This window comes from Lynx rufus, unplaced genomic scaffold (assembly GCF_022079265.1).
Source record: "Lynx rufus isolate CCGP_SWC_20201006 ecotype Redwood Valley unplaced genomic scaffold, mLynRuf1.p SCAF_8, whole genome shotgun sequence".
Taxonomy (NCBI): domain Eukaryota; kingdom Metazoa; phylum Chordata; class Mammalia; order Carnivora; family Felidae; genus Lynx; species Lynx rufus.
The window spans coordinates 86,862,568-86,884,817 of NW_025814896.1; the positions used below are offsets into that span (position 1 = coordinate 86,862,568).

General features: G+C 40.4%; 1 protein-coding gene across 4 annotated transcripts in view; it reads right to left on the reverse strand.

Moving 5' to 3' along the window:
• AAK1 (AP2 associated kinase 1) overlaps nucleotides 1–22,250 on the reverse strand; it is a 165,304-nt gene that overhangs the window by 5,587 nt on the left and 137,467 nt on the right. The window contains exons 18-22 of one of the 4 annotated variants that reach the window (XM_047069633.1): nucleotides 12,773–12,874; nucleotides 11,651–11,752; nucleotides 10,141–10,251; nucleotides 8,291–8,401; nucleotides 5,598–7,366 (exon numbers count right to left, since the gene is read on the reverse strand). The exons of 2 other annotated variants lie outside the window; for them this stretch is intronic. In XM_047069633.1, coding sequence (XP_046925589.1) covers nucleotides 7,272–7,366; nucleotides 8,291–8,401; nucleotides 10,141–10,251; nucleotides 11,651–11,752; nucleotides 12,773–12,874 — 521 coding nt within the window. In that variant the 3' untranslated portion in view covers nucleotides 5,598–7,271. Of the gene's footprint in view, nucleotides 1–5,597; nucleotides 7,367–8,290; nucleotides 8,402–10,140; nucleotides 10,252–11,650; nucleotides 11,753–12,772; nucleotides 12,875–22,250 lie in introns of those variants that run through there. One more of the 4 variants, XM_047069630.1, reaches the window with a different exon arrangement.

A 22,250-nucleotide genomic window follows, 5' to 3' on the forward strand; every position in this document is an offset into this window, starting at 1 on the left:
CCAGAGCTGGACAGGATGGAAGAACATGCTTAACCTTTCTAGATTACTTAAAAAGTGGGTTCTTGGTCGACTGGAAACCTGGCACACTAGCATATTCTAGGATTTTGATGGTAATAGGAAAACTACACCTAAAACTTCAAGAACTTTTAAAAATTCACAAGCACAGTCACAAAACCCCTATAACATTGAGTTTGCAGGGAAAGCTTACTTCCTGTTCTTCAAAACAAGGCCAGATCCATTTCTATTTTTCAGCATTCTTCTGCCTTCTAGGGTTGGAAAACTAAAGGATTTTCCTGAGAAGGCCAAGTCTCTTAACCTCTTCATTCTTTTTAGAGAAGGTGTGGTAGACTACAGCAGAGAGCAACTACCCTCTGCAGCTCTCCAAGCCGGGCATTCTGGAGACCAAAGAATGCCGGTGGGTTTGGGGATGCACAGATATCCATGCTCTCTCAGCGCAAGAAACAAAATGGTCAAGAGAAGGAGAGGTTCTAAATAGCAGAAGATGGACATTAAGTTTTGTTGGCAGTTACAGGTTCTTTCTGGAATATGAGTGTGTTCTAGTAGGGTAGGGAAAGCACATGTTTTCAAGGTGAACAGTCCTTGTAGATGAGGATGGCCTTGCACTATTAGGAAAACATGTTTGCAGAGGTCTGGCTACTAGCAATGAAGGATTTGCACTAATTTAACCTCATGTCTTGGCCCCGTTCCTCTGGTAACCAACCACGCATAGCAGATGCCCCATGACCACAGAGCTCAATGAAGTTAGCCCGTTGTCCCTGAGGGGCGGAGGGCTTAAATCCAGGACATGGTCCTACAGTCTGCACAAGGGTCTTTCATATCATAAAGCCTAAAGTAGGGCATTTTGTTCTCATTCCCTCAAACTGTGTTATGTCTCTTTTCACTGTGGTTTTGTGCGTTAAATTAAGCAAGAAGGCAAGACATGCTTCTTTTTCTTGCTGTCATGTAGGGCTGTGTGCAAAGTTAAGGTTAAGCACACTTTTTGAAACTTCTATCAGGGATAATGCCATTTTAGTCTATTTTGAGGCTCCAAATTGTATAGATTTCCCTAAGAGTTCATATGCTTTACAGAGTAGGAAAGAAGTCCCCAAAAGTATCTGATGACTTAGCAACTCTCCTCACTAACTGCCTATTAACTTCCAAAGCAACCATCAGTGTTGAGTGATTTGGGGTACATTTACCCTCGGAATTTTATCTGATGAACATAGTGAGAGGGTCATCAGAGTGCTTTCAAAAAAATCAAAATCTGAAGACTTAAATTTTAGGCTGGATACTCTTTAGTGCAATATATCATGCACAATCCAGACTTTTCTTTCCTCCATACTACAAACTGAAATAACAAGTACAGGGAGTATCAAAGACCTAATTCTTGCTAAAAATGGAAAAATGAAGACTTGGGGAGTACTGAGAAACCTTCTCATACATTTAGCAAATAGAAAGCAAAATATCCCTTCATAAGAACGTCAGAAATGCAGCACCAATTGAAAGTCACACTCTTGGAGCCAAATCAGGGAATCAAGAGGTGTACATCAAATTAATAATTTCCACGACCTTTTAGCTTCGATAATAAAATTAAGGGTTCTACCATATGTTGTGCAGTGGCATTAAGACCCATGACTGGGGAATAGGGATTTGACGGGAACCAGCATGGGCCAGTGATGCCGTGCCTCTCAAGCCAGTGGAGCAATTAAATGAGATTTCTCCCTGGGCATAAAACTGCTGTTGCCAACATAAAATGTTTAATTAAACTGGCCTGGGTATATTAAAGATTAAATTAGAGGAGGATAGCTGCAAATCTGTGCTCCGTTTTCAAACCCGCATCTCGTCATATCAAATGCAGGCTCACGAGGGTTTTATTCTCCCTGACTCCATGGTAGCCATGACTCATTAAAATGTCCTCAGCAGGTGTCCGCACTTTCCTTGTGCACAGCTACTTACTGCCACTCAACAATGGGTTTAAATCCTTTGTGCAAAAGTAGGTTTTCAGATTAGGAAAACAGCAGCTATTTTCAGTTATTTACATCTGTGAACATCAGGCTCCTGGTTGAACAGATAAGTCTTTATTCCCCTGTATGTTTACATAATAAATTGTTTACAGACTTTTTTTTTATACAATATTTGCGTAGCAGTGTTTAAATTTCATATTTTTACTGTACAAGGTAGCTTCGTGTACCTGTTTGCTTTGTCTTCTTAGGGAGGACATGATAAAGACCTGTGGTAAATATACAACCATGTGATAAGGGGGGGGGGGAGGTGGAATAGGGTAGAGCAGAATACTCACAGGAAGAAGAGTAAGGTCAGGATACTACCATCAAAGTGGGAACCAAGGAAGTGTCTTCCATTCAAGCAACTACCACCATTTGGCAACTCTGCATAAGTTAGCATTACCCAAAGAAACTCCTTCCTCCACCTTGGTGAAAGGAAACCCAGGATAAACAAAGTAGTATCTTGTTACAGATTATTTGAAATGGAGGCCATCTGGGATTCATTTTGACTCAAGAAACCCAAGTACATCCAACTTCAGGAACATGACTAGGGTGGAAAATGAAAAGACTAACTTTGTGTTGGTAAAATTATAGTCTCTAGAGAGGAATAAAAGACAGTTTTATATTATCTGGAGTGTTTCAGTAAAGATTTCATTTTAAATATCCCTCTGCTAGTATCTCTGTTCTGCCCGGCAGCCTCTAATTCACTTAATTCAGTACTTTGGGCAATCCTATCATTTTTGTCCCCAAACTAAGTTAATGGCTACACGAGCCTGGTAATCTTACAGTCAGAGAAAGTTAAAGACTCCTGGAAATTTAGACAAACATCATCATGGGAGACTTTACTTTGGCCCAAGATACCTATAGTGTGCATTTATTCAGGTGAACTCAGATCCCTCCATACTTCTGGGCTGAGGTCAACCCAGAAGGTCCTCCTCTTCCCATACAATTGCTGAAGGCAGACTGTTCCTGACTTGGGGAAAACTGTGTTAGTTCGAATCAAAATGATCAATTACCTGTCAGCAGAGCAGGAAAAGAGTATTATAAACAAAACTAATTATTTCATCTTGAGAAAATTTTTCTTGAGTTTGTTTCCCTGTAATTATTAGCAATCCAAGTTCTATAATTCTACTTCAGAAAGAGCCAAGTCCAGTATCAAATGACACTGAACAAAGTGACAACCTCTTTCGGAGGTATTTTAAAATCCACATCTTTCCATTTTCTAAACTACTAAAGACAGGTGAAATTATGAAAGTTCCCTTATTCAGAGGATCAAGGAAATTAAGAATGATAGTTGTCGCTTTCCGTTATAAGCTCCTCTCTGGGAATTTTCTGTGGATTATTCCTTTTACTGTCTTTAATAGTAACCACATTTCATCTGAGGTGGGTGGGTGATTTTGTTAAATGTTACCCTAAACCAGGAGTCATGGAAAAGGATCAAGAAAGAGATGCTTCCAGATGCTGAAAGCAATACTAATTAGATAATAATTCAACTGATTTTCCTATACCTTATTACCTTCCTTGATGGTATTTCTAAAGAGAGGAGTTTCAAAAATAACTTAAATGATGGCAGCATCATTAGAGTAAGTATTAGCTTCCCAAGTAAAACCAGATGCCTTTGAATGGAACAACACTCAATTAGCTGTCAAAATTCTGGTATGTCTGCTAAAGAAGTCATTAATTATGATCATAGTTAGAAGTGTCTATTTAAACCTTATCTCCTCTGAGTCCCGTGTTTTTAGAAACACTGGGACCTGAATTTGGTGATCTAGTTATTTGAATGCTTTAAAGAAAAAAAAAAACAACAAAACGCCAACAATTTGTTATGTGTTCTGGTATAGTTACTACTCTTACACAGTTGGATTAAAGCAAATCAGAAACATATGCTTATAGTATCTGCCCATCTTTAAGTGTCAGATCACTGATTTTATGTTTTAAAAGAATTTAGGGGCGCCTGGGTGGCGCAGTCGGTTAAAGCGTCCGACTTCAGCCAGGTCACGATCTCGCGGTCCGTGAGTTCGAGCCCCGTGTCGGGCTCCGGGCTGATGGCTCAGAGCCTGGAGCCTGTTTCCGATTCTGTGTCTCCCTCTCTCTCTGCCCCTCCCCTGTTCATGCTCTGTCTCTCTCTGTCCCAAAAATAAATAAAAAAAAAAAACGTTGAAAAAAAAAATTTTAAAAGAATTGAAATCTTCTGACACTGTTTTGTTGGAATAGGTAGGGTGTGTGAGTAATATTAAAAAAAAGAATCTATGTCCCAAACTGTCCAGTAATGCAGGCTTCTATTCAGTTAACCAAGAAAGAGCAACCCAAGTTAGTAAAAAGTCCATTATAATTCTCTAAAATGTAAATACTGCTACAGTAACAGTAAGAGCTACAGAAGGTAACTGAAGAACATCCGGATTATACAAATCCTTCATAGTCCTTCCAAAGCATAATAGTATGTATGTAGAAGTCTAGAATTCCATAAGCTTAAAGACCATCTAGTCCAAACCCATCATTGTATAAAAAAGGAACAATAGCTCTTAGAAGTGAAGAGCCTGCTGAAGGCTGCTTGGCCAGTGACCGGAAAAGGTCAGGGAGAGATCCCAGGTGACCTGGCCTGTCCTGTCCAGGCCTCTTCAGCTGGCCCGGCCTCCGGTTCCATGTGAAATGAAGTGGATGGACTAGAGACTGGTCTCTCCGATCCCTCTTGTGGAGTTCGTATGTCTACCCGTTATCAGCATACCTCACTCATATCAAATAAACCCTTTTAGCTTAGGGATGAAGTTATAAACTAAGGGAGGTCCCATTTGCTGAGTCACTCACATGGATACCTTAGCAGAAAAATAGTTCTTCTCTATGAGGCCCCATTCCTAAAGAACAAACCCAAGATGATTTCATGTCATTATCTCCCTCAGACTTCCTCCATCCAGTCTCTGGCTGCTAGTCTGTTCATTTTCATTAACAGTCTCCATTAAGCTTTATTGAGCCAGATGACTAGATAATATATCTCAATGTGATTACGGGTAATACGTGAAAGGAACAATTTAGAGATACCTAATTTCTAAACTATACTCTTCATGGTTTCAATTAAATTGAGAAACTAGATATTTCATTATATTTCTAACATGTATATGTATGAAAAAAATCAAATTGGAAAACATAGGCATAAAACATTGTTCTTATTTAAAAATAAACATTTCCTTCATTAGATTATACATTCTTTCTATGTCCAGGAAAAAGAAGGTTTTGATCTTCAGTAATATTCCTGTCCACAAAGGTGCAAACTGAGTCCCATTTTCACTGCTATCCAATCATGGAGAGCTCTTCAAGGATATCTTTTTTTTTTTTTTTTTTTTTATCTTCAGCAGGAAGGTGGTGCCTCCCTCAATTTTGGAAATGATCCATTATCCTAATAGAGGGCTTTACTTAGTTCATCTAGTTTCAGCTGGCACAGGAAGTATTTAAAGTCAGGAGGAAGACTGAAAGATTCAGACTTTTCCTCCACTGCCTTTCAAAGGCTGCTCTCACATTTCTGGGGTCAAAGCTTGACCTCCAAAGTGCAGTGTTTTGCAGGCTGTTGTTGCTGCTCAACTCCCTCCCCCCCCCCCCCCAATAAAGTGCAAACGTGAGGAAGGAGAAACAAAAGTACTAGATAGAGAAACAGGCAAGTGGGCTTGGAATTTTATTTGTACAAATCTGATCAACTAAGAGTTTCCCTTCTGATCATGGAAAACGGCACTCGAGGAAGAGAACCACAGCGGGTTGCTCTGTGCCCACCTCTTTTTCAAAAGGGCAATTTTATAAAATTGCTTTCTATGTAAGGAAAAAAAGATACACTTCAATGAGTAAGTACATATACAGAGGGTGACCATGAGGCATGTTGTCATGTCAGTGCAGGGTCCTTTATTTATTTTATGAACAATATTCTAAGGTTAGTGAGGAACTACGCTTTGTTTTGTTTTTTAATCTAGGAAGCCAAGGAAAACCAACTGAACATATTTCATTGGCTGCATCCTTCAGTTCCAACATCAGAGAGAAAGAAAGGTAAGTAGCCAGAGTCAAATTGTGCCCAGCTTGTAGGCACACTTATTTCTGATTATCTGAAAATAAACAACATGCTTATTCTACAAAGACAGAGGACCTGCTGAAAGCTTAAAGCAACACACAAGTCTACTCAAAATGATTCCATATGTTACACTGTAGGATTGCTGTGTAGTTATACAAGGGAAAGAGGTCAAAACCCTGTACAGACACCTGATATCAGACTTGAAACGCCAAGTGGAAACAGAACTATTCAGCGTCTTCATTTATACACAATTTACAATATTTGATTCAAAATAAAAATCACAAGAAAAATACATCTGTTTCTGCTACAATTCCTTCCCCTCCCCCATCCACCCCCCAGTGAAAAGTCTTCTAATAAAAGGTATCATATTACCACCATTGTCTTGTTTTGGTCTAATTCTGAGATCCCGGCTTGGGACAGTTAACATGAAAAGGAATGGCAATACTTGGGTTTTATATAATGTACACATTTTATCCAAGGATCTCAAGTACTTGCAGTCACGTCTCCAGATCTGAGAAATCACGGTTCAATGGAAGCCAGAATGCTGGATGAATGCTGGGCAGGTTGCATGGGGTGTAAAATCCCTTGGCTAAGTCTATGATCAAACAAGGTCAAAGCTGGTTGGCTAGAGCTGGGCTCAATTTCTCTTTTCAAACATATCCCATCCGTCAGTCAGTTTTACCCTCTCTTAAATCACACACTCATCTCCAGGCTACTGCCTAGAGTTAAGACCAACTGAAGAAGCCATGTCCTCATGATAATGCAGCAGCGTAAAAAGCAAAAACAGAGAAACACATTCATCAGCATCTGGCCAAAGGAGACAGGGGTTGGGAGGACTGGTGTGGGAGGCCATTCCTAGCAAGAATGAGACAAAGGTGTCAGTTCACTAGTTTCAGTTACAGTTAAGCTTTTGGTGGAGTTGATTCCAGCAGAGGTGAAGCTCATGGCATCTAGCGCTTGATTTAAGATAATGCTATTGAAGAGGGGTAATGAGAAAACACAGCAAACTAACAGGGAGGAACTGGCCAAGGAATATCTGGAGGGCCAAAGTGATTTTCTTTCCTTATCATTTCTACAGGAGAAGGCAAGGGGTAGGAGATAAGGGCTGGAGGGCCCCTTATTAGCAGATTTTTTAAAAAATCATTTTTCTTATAACTCCGTAATGAAAATGTATATTACGGTATGAAGGTTACAGAACTGCATCTGCTACTGGGTCACGGCTACAGGTCTATGAGCTGATCCACCAGCAGTAAAGACCTGGCTAGGTTGGGAAGACTGGACTCAGAGCTCCCACTGCTGTTTCTAGAGTGCCCACCTGGAAGTGGAGAAATAGGAGTTCAGTACAAAACACAGAGGGTTAAGGTTTAGATGTGCAGAGCAAGCAAAGGAGAAACAAAACAAAACCCTGGAGAAGCAACAATTTACATCTGCAAACTCTTACGTGTTGATTTTTAAACATATGAGTCGGATATGCACCACCTCCCACCAGAACTTCAGGCACTGTGTGCACACCATACCACAGGCAGAACACCTTGCAGAGAGGATGCTGTTTTCAAATGCCCATACATTTTGCCTGAGAACTGCTGGCTGTACACTAACTTCCTCATGATATCGACTCATCTCTCTGATAAAGTAAAAATCAACAGCTGTTGCTTTGGGGAAAAATCTGTTATTAAGACCACTGCGATAGAAACATGCTTTAAGAAATATAGAGATGGTCCCATGGTAATTCAGTGTCTCATGGCACATTCAAATGGTTATAATCCATCAAAGAGGAAAAAAGATGCTCCACAAATGTCCAAAAGATACAAATGATATCAAAGCACCATGCTTAATCTCTTTGGGAAGAATATTTATTATAGATTATTCAAATCATGCTAAAAAATGTTCAGTGCTTTTTTTTTTTTTTTTTAAATATATGTATATATGACTTCAGGTTTCTACTGACTAAAGGTCACTTTATTTTTGGCTTGACACTTTGTAAAACCGGGTTTTAGTCAAAGAGTTAAATACTTTTCTTCTCTCTGAAAAAACACCACAGTGACATTTTAAGGTAACTACATCTCCATCTGTATCTGTGTCTCTATCTTATACTGGTCCAGCCCCAAGGCCTGTCATTACCCCAGTTCCCTTCACTAAGTGTTGATGCTTTCTTCCCTCTTGCAGATTAGGCACATTACTATTTTGTAAACAGCTGTGATGCCAAGTTCTTCTCTTTTCCCCATCCTCTCTTTCTTACCTTGTGGGTTTTTGGTTATCAATACAGGAATAGGGTCAAACTCATCTTCTGCCACCTTGTCCGAGCCCTCAGGGACATCAAAACCTGAGATGAGATTACTATCTTCTGCAGCTTAATACAGAATGCAAGTACACAAGCAGAAACAACAGAGGCAGAGATTAGCAAATGAGAGAACATGTCAGAGGCATAAAGTTCCACCTATACAATCACTGTTGTTTTTGAAGATGAAAATGCTTATTTTCATGAGTGGAAACAAAGGTAGCAAAACTGAAAAATAGGGAAACAGAAAAAAAATGGTTTCAGGCTGGCCATGTTAAGACTTTCATAAATGATTAGGGAGAAGGGTTATAGAATGATCTCTACTACCATTTTAAGACCTTTAATTGTAATTATTGTGAAATCTCTCTTCAACGTCAGTAATTCACAAAGGCACAGGAATTAGTCATTTATCTTCCTTATTGAGCAAACAGGGGCCTGACTAACAAACAATATTCAAGAAACTCAAAGCTAGGGGCAGGGGGGAGGTAATTAGTAGTAACTGCTGTATACAAGGCAAACAAAATCTTTCTGAAAAGACTTGCTGTCCTATGATTGGGAAGAAAGACTTTCCGACAACTCTGATGCCTCAGGGAACGTTGGGGCCCAAGATCACATGCACTGAGATTTCAAGCAGAAGTCTGTTAGATATCCTTCTCCATTTTGATAAAGACTATCCTACCAGCACAAGCGCTAGCTGAGCACCTATTCTGCAAATGCTGCTTCTCTGTAATTACACATTACTGCTGACACACTCCTGCCAGACATAATTGGTTAAAAACACATACTGTATAAAAACATAATCATTTTAATGTTGCCAAGGGTAAAAACAAAACCTCAGCTCTTACCACTGCAAACCATAAGCTAATTTTGTTTTGTTTTGTTTTGTTTTTTAAGTAGGCTGTATGCCCAGCGTGAAGCCCAATAAGGGGCTTGAACCACAGCTCTGCGATCAACACCTGAGCTGTTATCAAGAGTTGGACACTTAACTGACTAAGCCACCTGAGAGCCCCAAACTAACTGTTTTTTAGTCATCTCAGGGAGGCTTACTTCTTGAATTTCCTTCAGAAGAAACTTACATTGTTCCTCTTCTATATATGTGCTCCTTCCAGAAAACCAATTTCACTACCCAAGTACAGAAAGAAGGTTAGTGAATGCCTGCATAGAGTAAGCCAGGCTCTGTGCCTCTCACTTCTACGAACAACTCACTGAAGAGAGCCCAATTCAAGCTACTTCTGTCCAGGAGCATTTCACACCACTATTAACCCAAGAGTAAGAAGTGAAAATGGTAGATCAGAAAGAGAAATCTAGTAACCAATCATGACTCAAAATTCGAAACTTTTATAAGTTCAATCTTTGAAGACTGACTTTGAGGACTTGGCCTGCTTCTTTAACATAGCAATCCCTACTCAAAAACTTTAAATCGGATTTGATGAAACAATTTTAAGGTCTCAGGCTAACAAGTATTGTATTAATTAATAATAAAAGGGAGTCAGTGGATAGTCAACGCAACCATCTACATGCGCGGACCGCAAAGGTACGTAGCTCTGCCTTTAATGGAGACCATGGACTATGTGCATTCCAGGAGATTGCCAGAAAGCAATGCCTACACCAACCTGTTGTCTAAGCCTTATTAGGTACTCTTCCTGAGAGGGATTCTAACACAGAGGCTAAGAGTACAAACTCAAGTTTTCCATATAGAGGAGGGGGCTAAAAAACTTCACTGCCAAAGACTTTTGGTAAGAAAAATTCTCAGAAATCATTCAGATCTCCTTTAAGGATACACGTGCCCCAGAGGACAGGAAAGCATTTACCTTTATGGGCTGGAGCGGATATCGCTATGGGGGCAAACTCTTCCAGCAGGTCAGTAGTAGGGTTAGAAAGCAAGGAGCAATCAATCAGGGAATCTTCCCCGGTGAGAGAATCTGAGTCCAGATTAACAGCATCCCAGGTCAGTGATGGCATTAAATGGCACACACAATACCATGAGATTAGATCTTAGCCTTTAAGTTACTGCATTTACATGTTATACATATAAGCCAAGGCGAGAAAAGAAAACCAAAAGTAACATATTAAGCCCGCCAAATTTTCATCTATAGTAAGATATATTTCTAGATTCTCTTAACATTAACATATAAATATGGAATAATTCTTTGCTCAGAGGTTGCTGGGTAAGCAAGTATGTGATCTGGATGCCAATAAAACTTTAGCAACTTAGTTCTCAGCAAATGCTATTTGGGAAAAAGGACTTTGCAACTAAAGAGTTTCATTTAAACTTTCCCTAAACATTTATGGGAAAAGGTACTATAGGATGAAGTATCTAAGTTGACTAGGAGGGGATTGTCCCTGACTTATTATTAGCAGAATACGACATGGTTAAACAATACTTTATAGAACTCAACTAGATCCCCATTTGAAACAAAACAATCTTGCTTCTTACTAGCATACTTTAAATTTGAATTGCTCCTCTGGACACATGACTTTCACTTTTAGTTAAGGAACAGAAGGAAGGCAAAATTCAGAGTTCAAGTATTTTCACATACAAATTGTTCTCTGGGAAAGTTTTCTAAGAGAAAACAGTCAAGTACGCACAAGAGAAAGGAACCACATTATCTTTTATGTTCATTTTTTTTTCCACTTAAATGTAAGTTTATTTTCACAGTTCCTAGACTTCCAATGGTTTCTGTTCCAAGTTAGAAAATCAGACTCTTTTACCAAAGTTGACTATGGACTCAATAAAAATGCAGGTTATCAACTCTGTATTTATGGGCAGTTGAGGAATTCTATTAAGAGCGAATTTTGAAATTCAGGTGAAAGCAATGCTGAATCCAGGGGAAGATTTCAACTCTGCCTACAATTTAACAGCAAACCAGCTATCTAGGATTAAAGCACTGTGCTGAGGACAGAATGTCAATACACAGAGCAGTAGCTCCGTGAAGTCACTGACACGGTTGTATAGAAAGACTGAACAGACACCTTAGCGGAGTTAAGGCCATCCTTGTAGCTCAACAGAATTCTTTGGGGAAGGAGGTGGAGGGAACCTGCCACCAGTGAAAAGAATCTTGAATAAATAAACACTGTAACCAGAGAAAGCCCAAGGACCACTCTATAAAGAACATGGCTCCAAAAAGCACTCTGCTCTTTAGCAAGGAAACACATCACTAAACAGCGAGAAGCTGGGGCTGTAACCATACAGAGCATCCATTCTAGGAGGAACTAACCAGGCTGCAAACTAAGCCCAGGATCATCTGCTACAGGTGGAAAGGCTGGCTCCGAGGGCCACAACAATGACCAGTCCCTGCAGCTGCAGGACACCTGACTGACCTGTGCGGTTCGAGGTCACAGATTCCGTCTGGGATGGAAGGCGCTGGGGTACCGGGGGCTCCAGTCCCGGTATGAGACTCTCAACAGCAACATCGGCTTTTTCTTTTGTGACAGAGCATTAAGAAAGGAGAACAGATGGTAAGGGAAAAGGAGTCAAAACGTTCTTCAGACAATTCTGTGAAGGCTTCCTTCTACAGGTGTCTAAAATGCCAGTCTCGGGCAAGATGGACAGCACAGTAAGTTACTTTATTTCTGCTGCTTTGAGTGTCTGGGCTTCACTGATTGAGCAGGCATGTGCAAGGTTAACCACTATAACTAGTCTTGGTGAGTTCCAGTTTTTATAGATAAATGTAGAACACGAGTCACCCAGCAGATTTCTTCCATGTCAGAAGACATAGGCTGAAAGGCACCATAGTATCTTCTGGTAATTTTGCCTTTCTTAAGGGATAAACTTGGGGGCAGACATCCTCTGTGCCTGGCGAAGGTAACTAGTCCATTTGAAATCCCACCTCATGATGTGGCCGGGAGGTATTCTGCACTGTGTCACATCCCACAGCTGAAGGCCCATCTCTACAGGGTCATGGCTTTCCTGGGTTCAAGGACTATGTGCCCTGGAGTACAGGGGCCCTGCACATCTTGTAGTTCATGCCTGCCTTGCTGTAGAAGCACAGGGAAATACCAAACTGAGCAGACTAAGCCCCTGTCCCGGACTCTACTCATGGGGCTTCACCACTGGGCAAGTGTTTTCTGTTACTGATACGGGGCACATACAGAGGCCTTCTAAAGAAGAATCTGCTAAAGGTAAGGTCCCAGCTTGAAAGCAACTTCTTTCATCAAGCTTCTGTAATTAAATGTGAATTTTTCCATTCCTCCTCATTCATAAGAAATTCCTTTTGGAAATCTCAGGCTATCAAGCAAAGCAAAAATAACAGTGTGGTGCCCCTGGAAAGGCAGGGAAAACACTTCATTTGGGGCGATAACAAATGAGGTTAAAGGAGGCTTTGTGGCATTTCCACTCCCCAGCAGGGCCATTCAATAGGGATCTGTTAACCAGGTAGTTATCATTCTCGAAACAGACACATAGATCATGCAGGGCTGAAGAAACAGAGATGATGACTTTACCAATTACAGCATCGGAAGTGCTACCAAAAGGGTCTGTCATAGGCAAGAGGTCAGGGAGCAGGAGAGAAGTGTCAGGAGATTTGAGTCCCTCAATTAGTTTTTCTAGGTTGGGCAGAGAGGTAAAGAGAAAGCAAAAATGCAGTGAGATATTAAAGCAAGCTGAACATTTATCATTTTCTATGCAAACACATTTTGGGGTCAAAATTTTGTATAGATTCATCATAAAAATAAATACTGTTAGTATCTTTTACTGTTAATCACAAATAAGCTTTCAAAGTTCAAAGTTTAAAAATGATTATTTCCCCAACTGAGGTTCATTTTGTAAGTCATTCAAGATATTTCCCTAGGTTTGTTTGTTTTAAAATTTGAGATATAGGGGTGCCTGGGTGGCTCAGTCAGTTAACCGTCCGACTTCGGCTCAGGTCATGATCTCATGGTTTGTGGTTTTGGGTCTTGCAACAGGCTCTGCCCTGGCAGCTCAGAGCCTGGAACCTGTTTCAGATTCTGTGCCTCCCTCTCTCTGCCCCTCCCCGCTTGTGCTCTGTCTCTCTTTCTCTCTTTCAAAAATAAACAGTTTCAAAAAATTTTGTAAAAAAAATAAATAAAATTTGAAGTATAAAAATTTACCCAAAGGATACAAAAATACATATTCGGAGGGGCACATGTACCCTGACGTTTATAGCAGCACTATCAACAATAGCTAAATTATGGAAGGAGTCCAAATGTCCATTGACTGATGAATGGATAAAGTAGATGTGATTTGTGAGTGTGTGTGTACACATATATACACATATATATGTATGTGTATGTATATATGTATATGCATATGTATATATGTGTGTGTGTATATATATATATATATATATATAAACAAACAATGGAATATTACTCAGCCATAAAAAGAATGAAATCTTGTCATCTGTAACAACGAGGATGGCATTAGAGTGTACTATGTGAAGTGAAATAAGTCAGAGAAAGATAAACACCATATGATTTCATTCATATGTGGAATTTAAGAAGCAAAACAGATGAACATAGTGGGGAAGAGAGAGAGAGAGAGAGAGAGAGAGAGAGACAGGCAAACCATAAAACAGACTCTTAACCATAGGAACAAACTCAGGGTTGCTGGAGGGGAGGTTGGAGGGGGATGGGTTAAAAGGGTGATGGGTATTAAGGAGGGCACTTGTTGTGATGAGCACTGGGTGTTGTACATAAGCGATGAATCCCTAAATTCTACACCTGAAATTAATATTACACTGTATGCTAACTGGAATTTAAAACTCGAAAAAGAAAAAAAATTTTTGAGGTATAATTTACACTGAATAAAAGTCAACAATTTCAAGGGCACAATTTGCTGAGTTTTGACAAATGTACACACTCATGTAAGCACCACTGAAATGATGTAAAACATTTTCGTCACCCCCCAAAATACCCTTGTGCCTTATTCTGGTCAGTGCCTTCCTTTTACCCACAGGCCCTGGCAACAACTGAACTGCTTTCTGTCCCTACAGCTTTGCCTCTTCTAGAATTTCCTATAAATGGAACCATGCAGTATGTCGTCTCTTCGGTCTGATGTCCTTGATTCAGCATAATGCTTCTGAGACTTCTCCCCGGTGTGGCATGTATCGGTAATTTGTTCTGTCTTATGTGGTAGGAGTGTTCCACTGTATGAACGTACCACATTTTATTCAATCATTCACCAGTTGATAAGACATTTGGTTGTTTCTAATAGTTTTTAGCTATTAAAAATAAAGCTGCCATAAACATATCCATATAAGTATACGTTCATACCCCTTCCTTAGTTGTGAACATTTTTTTTGGACTTGCATTTAGAAATGGTTTATAACTCAGCAAGTGAATCAAAATATGCCTAAATTAACTTCAACCATCACTTATTGTCTGCCAATGGAAAGTGTGTGACAGGCTGCCACTCTTATCATTCTATGGTCAAATCTCATGAAATTCACGTACACCTGCAGATGGATTACTTTTGATGTCATTTGGCTAAGAAACAAAAGGACGTAAGAAGCCATCAGATTTGTCACACCTAATAACTTAATGTGTGATAAGTGCACACATTAAGATTCCTTCATGATTCTTTCAGCCTTGATCCATCAATAAATCTCTATTTACCTTCAACTTATTAATGGTAGAGCATTAACTTGAAACAAAATAATGAGTCGTAGAATCTTACAGAAAGAAGGGAATTAAGGTCTCAAACCTCCTTTTACTTGCAAGGAGGTTAAGGCCACATAAATTCTATAACTTGCCCAGTTAAAGCCTGTTGACATTTTTTTTTTCTATCACAGAAATACCATGCCATTAAGATAAAACTAAAATTAAAATGTTTGAGAAAAAAAAGTGACTTAAAGTTCAAGTATGTGTATATAACGTTTTAACGAATCTGCATTCTTCCAGGCTATCAGGAATCAAGTAAAGATGAAATTGATATTCGTTGAGTGACTGAAACTGAAATTTAGGTGATCTGTAATTTAAGGTGATCTTTAACTACACAGATGAAACAAAGTAATGGATTTTAGTGTCTTGGCAAGGTAATTTGCTTTCGTCCACTTAATATACTGCCGAAAAAGATATTTTTATATGTGAGACCAATTTACCATCTTTGGAGTATATGGCATGTAGGTTATCTTTGAATTAAATGACAATATGCTACATTGCTCATTTACACCTGATTTATATTGAAGAAAGGAAGGAAGGAAAAAAACAACTTTTCAACAGCAGGGAAAAAAACCCCAGGGTACTAACCAAGTATACCAGTGTAATCACATCAGCATTAATCTTGCATCGTGCATAACATTCTATTAGCAGACAAGATGTTAAAAATATCTGACAATTTTTAGCATACTGGCAAAAAGAAGATGTTTCCCCAAAAAGTCCAAGTTTTGATTATTCTGAGCACTAGCTTTTGTTTTATTCCCAAAAGAGCCTCTTTCACATACAGAAAAGTAATTATTTGCTTCTTTCACTTTCAGCACTCATGTATTTGCAATCTTATGAAGCAATGGATAAAAAGCAATGACCCCAAATTACTTGCTTATCTTTCATACAGCAGTTTATCCAGGTGCAAAACCTTAGGCTAGCCACATTCAGAGTGTGAATTCTAGCCACTCCAGTGACTGGTTGTTACCGTGAGGCTGTTCCTTTAACTTCTGTCATTACCTCAACTGTAAAATGGGAGATACCTCCCACCATCCTTCTGTATTGGTCACTCAAGTATCATCTCTTCTAAGCCTTTCCCTCAAGTATCATCTCTTCTAAGCCTTTCCCTGTCCTCCCTGCCACATCAGGAAACTTCTGGAGCCCTCTGCACTCTCTTCTCTTGCAGCCCTTACAATGTGACTGAAGGCAGAGAAGGTATGTTATTAATCTCTGTATCCCCAGTTCTCAGTTTCCTCTCGTACCCTATGTCACATGTCTGTGGCCTCACTGGGGAGGTGGGGAGAATGGGCGATCAAGTGGAAAGTCAGGTACCTCAGCAAGAATCGACTATTTTCATTAGCCGTTAGCAAAAAGCTGATGTGAGGGGCTAAAAAAGTGTGTGTGTGCATACATGTGTGCATGTGTTGTGTGGTGAGACAGAACAGGGTGGGGATGGGCTAAGCTACCAAATGTAGAGAGGCTTATCTTCTGACCAAACAGTAACATGCTATTCACATGGATGATCTGTGATGACACTCGAATACTGGAATGTGGGAAGGAGGAGCAGGGACAGAGCAATAGCAGACAGAGAACTAGGAGTGGGAGCACAGAGCCACGGCCTAAGTAAGGTGGACAGCATGTACAAAACCAGCCTGTCCCACCCTCAGCACTACTGAAATGACAGAAGACTCTCAGTTACTCCGTGCGGGTGCCCAGGTGCCACTGGAACTACCATCATCACTTCCATTTGCAGTTCAAGGTCAAACATTTTCATTCATTATTCACAAAACACCCTGGGTGTGGGAATACTGATAGAGTCGAGAAGAATGGACATAGACACTGTGAGAATGTGTGACTTGCCCAAAGTCATAGATGGGACATGGTAGAGCCCGCACTTGATTTCACGGTTTCCCTCACGTGCTGCCTACAGGGTCTGCCTGTCTCCATTGACACAGGAGAACAGGTCTTCACATAGACATGGTCCCGTGCCCAACGGCCAAGTTATCAAAGACATGTTGGCCCTGGAAGGAGCCTCGGATCTTATTCAATTAGCCTTCTCATTTACAGATGAAGAAACTAGCTCCAGAAAGGTGAAGCCACCTGCCTGAGAGCTAACAGCGGGTCAGCCACAGAGCTAGCTAGGACTGTGGCCCAGACCTTCTATACACTAGAGATTCAGTCCTCTGGCTTAACGAAAGCTTTGGTTGCTTCAAAATGTAAAGCCATTAGAAGAAGTCACACCTCAAGCTATTACGGCTCATTTTTGGTCACTGTAAATGAAGAACTTGAGAACAGGGTATCATGGGAGGCACGAGAAAGGCTACAAGAGGCTGAGAGTTTATAGCCACAGCCTGCAGGCCTCACATGTGAATCAAGGGCCAGCCTTGATATCACTTGTGTTAGGACTTCTGTTTTGTGAAGACACTCTGAGACTATGTGGCATGAAGGGGATGGGTGGGGAGGAGCAGTGCAGAGAAGAGAGTGGTAAATTTAGGAACATGTGCAGGAAGCATTAAGATCCCAAACCTTAAACAAGTTCTCCACAGGCATTTTGCAACCTGTTGATATCTAATGGAGCCACAGATGCCTGGGATAACACTAGTGAGAATGGGTGAGATTCCAGGTTTTACTCAAATGCCTTGGTATGAGACCAGAAAAAGCAGAATTCCTTGAATAAAGTGAAATGTGAGAGGAGGCAGCATGGTCCGCCAGACAGAAAGAAAAGGCACAAAGGGACAGAGACCTGGGCTCTGCACTAAGTTGATGTGACACTTTGGGCAAACCATCATTGTTCTCTGGATCTAAGTTTTTCTTATTGATAATATGATAAAATGAAGATACACTTAAAGGTCCTATCCACCTCTAAAAGCCAATTGTCCAAGGGAAAAACAGGGAGCAGGAACTAACCAGCTACTTAGAAGACGGAGTGCTTAGAGAAGAAACTGGAGATCTGAACTGGCAGCGGCTGTGGGGAAAGGACCCTTGGAGGGCACCGTGGCAGAATGGGCAGGAAGGAAGATGACTGCCCCAAGACAGCTGTTCAACACACAAACTCAGCCCAGACATCTATGGCCAGGGGAACAGGGTGAGAAGGTGGGGGAATATTTAAGCTAGATCCTCATTTGAAAAAAAGAATGGATGTCTTAAAAAAAAAAAAAGCAAAGGGAAAAAAACCCAGAAACCAAGAAACAGAATCTTTAAATTTTTTTTTAATGTTTATTTATTTTTGGCAGAGAGAGACAGAGCGTGGGGGGGGGGGGCAGAGAGAGGGGGACACAGAATCCGAAGCAGGCTCCAGGCTCTGAGCTGTCAGCACAGAGCCCAACATGGGGCTTGAACTCACAGACAGCGAGATCATGACCTGAGCCAAAGTCAGATGCTCAACCGATTAGCCACACAGGTGCCTCGCAGACTCTTAACTATAGAGAACAAACTGACAGTTACCAGAGGGGAGGTGGGTGAACTAGGTGATGGGGATTAAGGAGTCCACTTGTGATAAGCACCGGGTGACGGAACTGTGGAATCATGATATTGTACGTGTGAAACTAATGTAACACTGTATGTTAACTATACTGGAATTTAAAATAAAATTACATTTAGAAAAAAGGAAAAAACACATGTTTCTTGTTTGATCCCTTATTACAAAAGTAATACATGTTTATTGTGGAAACTTGGGAAATACGGAGAAAACAAAGGGTAAAAGTAAAAATGACCCATAATCTCACTTCGAGAGATACCCGCTATTAACAGTTTTTAGAGAATACCCTTCCAATCTTTTCCTCTAAATTCTGATTGTTTGATAAATATTTCAGCATACCCATATTTTCTCAGAATAATATTTTAGGAAAGAAAAGAGAAAGTAAACGATTAGGATCTGAGTGTAGTCCGTTTTATTACACGTTCATCAAGCCCGAGGTGGTGGGGTCTTCACTCTTTACCAAGCTAATGGCAGAGGTTATGGCATCCCATTGTTTCATAATTGGCTCTTCTTGGATTCATCATAATGATGAACTTTAAAATATATATCTATATTGTTGGTAATTTCTATCTCTTCTTTTATGAAGAATATCTACTCATATTTTTCTGTTGGTGGTATTTCTTATCACATCCCCATTACTATACTCAGTTCTTTCTCAAGTTTCTAGGGTTCCCAAATAAGAATGAGTCAGGTTAAGAGCATGGAGTTGGGCTGAAATCACGGTGAAAGGACTGAGAAGGTGGACCCGTGAAGCAAAGTGGGCACAGAGTGAGTTAGCCCGGCCAATGGAAGCTGAGAATGCTTTTCAAGGAGAGAGTTGCTAGTACTTTGAAAAATTAAAAGCAGGCTTAGAAAAAGGATCTTTTGAGCACCTTCCTCTCTCCTCTCAAGCATAATAAGTCAAGTGGCATTGGGGACTAGGGAAGAGAGGAAAAGGTAGGAATCAATCCACTCCAAAGTCTTCTCTTAGGTTTCTCTCAAGACTGACTTACTGGAAGTATCAACCACAAAGCAAGAAGGTAATAAATCCTTCATAAAAGCATCTAAGGTTAGATAATCAAAACTGCTTCCTGATGGGAGACTGGAATATAGTACAAGTTGTGAGCTTTCTCTCTTTCCAAACATCAAAAGAGAGGATAGGTATCTATTTAGAGGCTAAAAAGGTTAAGGGTTTGCTCAAGAGCCATTCCAGGCCTAATGAGGAATTTGACCACGAACAGTAAAGCAGGTTGATCTAATGAACAGGAAAAGCCTGATGCCAGCCCCCATCAGAAAAGATGATTTGGCTGCTACAGCTTCGTGGCTTCGGAAATTTACATCTTGTCTGAAGTCTTGTGATGAGAGATGCTGTTTTTAAAATGCAGTCACTCTAAATAGTTCCTATCATTGAGAAACTAGACACTAAACTGTCTGTAACATCTGCAAGATGGAAGCAAAAGTCAGCCACCATGCCCCATTCCAGGTTCATTTTAGGGAACTGAATCTGCAGAAAGAGAAACTTTCCAGAGCAAAGACACATAGGTGATCAACCTTGGGCTTTTCAATATCATGAAATAGCAGTTGGAAGTGAGGAATATGCCAGGAAGATAGCTCTGAGAGGAATGCTTATCTTCACAACAAACCACTAAGAAAACACAGCTTCTCCTGTGGACTTTTTGAGAGATGATGAACTACCATAAACCAGGAGGTACATTTTAAAAAAGCTGTTGATTCTAGGAAGTGGCACTTATGAGGCAACCAATGTCTGCTTGCTGAGTCTTGTGGAACACTGATGTTGAGAAGTCAGCATTAAGGAGCTGCTATGAAAATCTTTTCCTCAAACTCTAGTGCTCTGCCCGTAGGGATGTAAAAAGATGTAGTCGCTATGGAAAATAATATGGTGGTTCCTCAAAAAATAAAAACTAGAATTACCATAGGACCTGGCAATTCCATATCCGGATATATACCCAAAAGAATCTCGGGTCTTGAAGAGACATTTGCATACCCATGCTCATGGGAGCATTTTCACAATAACCCAAGTGAAGCAACCCAAGTGGCCAACAAAAGAGGAATGGATAAACAGAATGTGGTACACATATACAATGGAATGTTATTCAGCCTTCAAAATAAAGGAAATTCTGACATATTCTTCAACATGGATGAACCTTGAGGACATTATGTTAAGTGAAATAAGCCAGTCACAAAAAGACAAATACTGTAGGATTCTACCTATATGAGGTATCTAGAGTAGTCAAATTCAGAGAGGAAGAAAGCAGAATGTGGTTGCCAGGGGCTGCAGGAAAGGAGGAAGGAGAGTTACAGGTGGAGAGTTTCAGTTTTGTGAGATTAAACCAGGTCCGTGGATGGATGATGATGGTTGCAAAACAATGTGAAGACTAAATGCCACCGAACTGTCCACTTTAAAATGGTAAATTTTGTGTTATGTGTATTTTACCAGTTTAAAAAAAACAAAAGATTAAATCCTTCAGCCAATTTTCAGAGAAAACTCCCCATTCTCTTCTACTGTATTTTAAATTTGGTACCACCTATAGCTTATCTAACACAAAGAGAAGGAAAAATGAACACACAGCATATGAGCATCAATGAAATACTTTGAGACTCACCAGAGCTAGGCTTCATTTGGCAGCTCTGTGAGCACACAAATGCTCATGGCTGTGATTTTTTTTAATGCCAGATTTTCTAAGAAAATGTGTTTTATGATGCTTTGGAAAACAGAAATGGTCCTAAAAGAAATAAAACCCAAACAAATCCAATTACCCAATGCCCCTTTACCCACAGTTTAATAATCATTATATCAAGGAAGTCTATTTCAATGGCTCTCAGTTGTGCAAAGGTCAAAGGTTATAAAGCAAGTTTAATTTCTGTAAGAGAAAAACATTATTGTCTAAGACTTTTCATAACTAGGACTGCCCCATGGGGAATAAGGGCTCAGAACCAAAGTCTACAACATTTCCTATCTTTATACTAATTTAAAGTTTACAGAGCAATTCCAAATACATGCTTCCATCTGGCCCTCACAAGCCACTCCATGAGGTAGGTTTTAAAATAGTTTTAATTTTGAGGAGAAGAACACAGAGTTTAAGTGATTTGATCAAAATCACCAAGCCACGATGTGGGTAGAGCCCAGGTCTGAAAAGTTCAAGCCCACTTTTGTATTTCCCTAAACCTTAATTTTAGCTTTGCAGTCGAAGGCTTTATTGACCCCCAGACAGGGAGGTTTCACTGGCTGGGGCCTGGGGCCATTAAAAGGAATGTGTGCAGCAGCACAGTCCCAACAGCACCAGTGTCTCACTTTCTCACCCGGAACATGAGATTATTACTTGACAAACCTACCAGTCCGTCTTCTTTGTAGAATCAGAGGAAATTACATGGGAGGGCATTTTAAAAGCATCAAATAAAATGTTAAGTCATTAAAAGGCATAGAGTGGTCAGGAGACGAAGATTTCATGACTCTTTTATCATCAGGAAGGTAGAGTGTGGAGGGAAGCATGTATGCAAAACAAACAGCCCTAAAAGTGTGACTGGTACCCACGGTGGTCTGCAAGTAGTGACAAACTGGGTGTTTTAGGGGGGCAGGAAGAGGGGAGAAAAACTTGCAGTTTGTTGAGGTCCCAGAGCCCTACACTCTCAGGCCTCGCCTCAGACATTTCAAGATGCCAAGGAAGGAGGTAGGGTAATCCCATCCATATCCTATCGATATCCGTGGATTAAAAGGCTACAGAATTGAATGGTGTTACAGGCAGAACATTACAGTACATACATTAATCAGACACAGCTGCAAGACACCATGCTCAGCCCAGATTCTGGGGGGCTCGACAAAGGGCTGGAGGTGAAGAATCT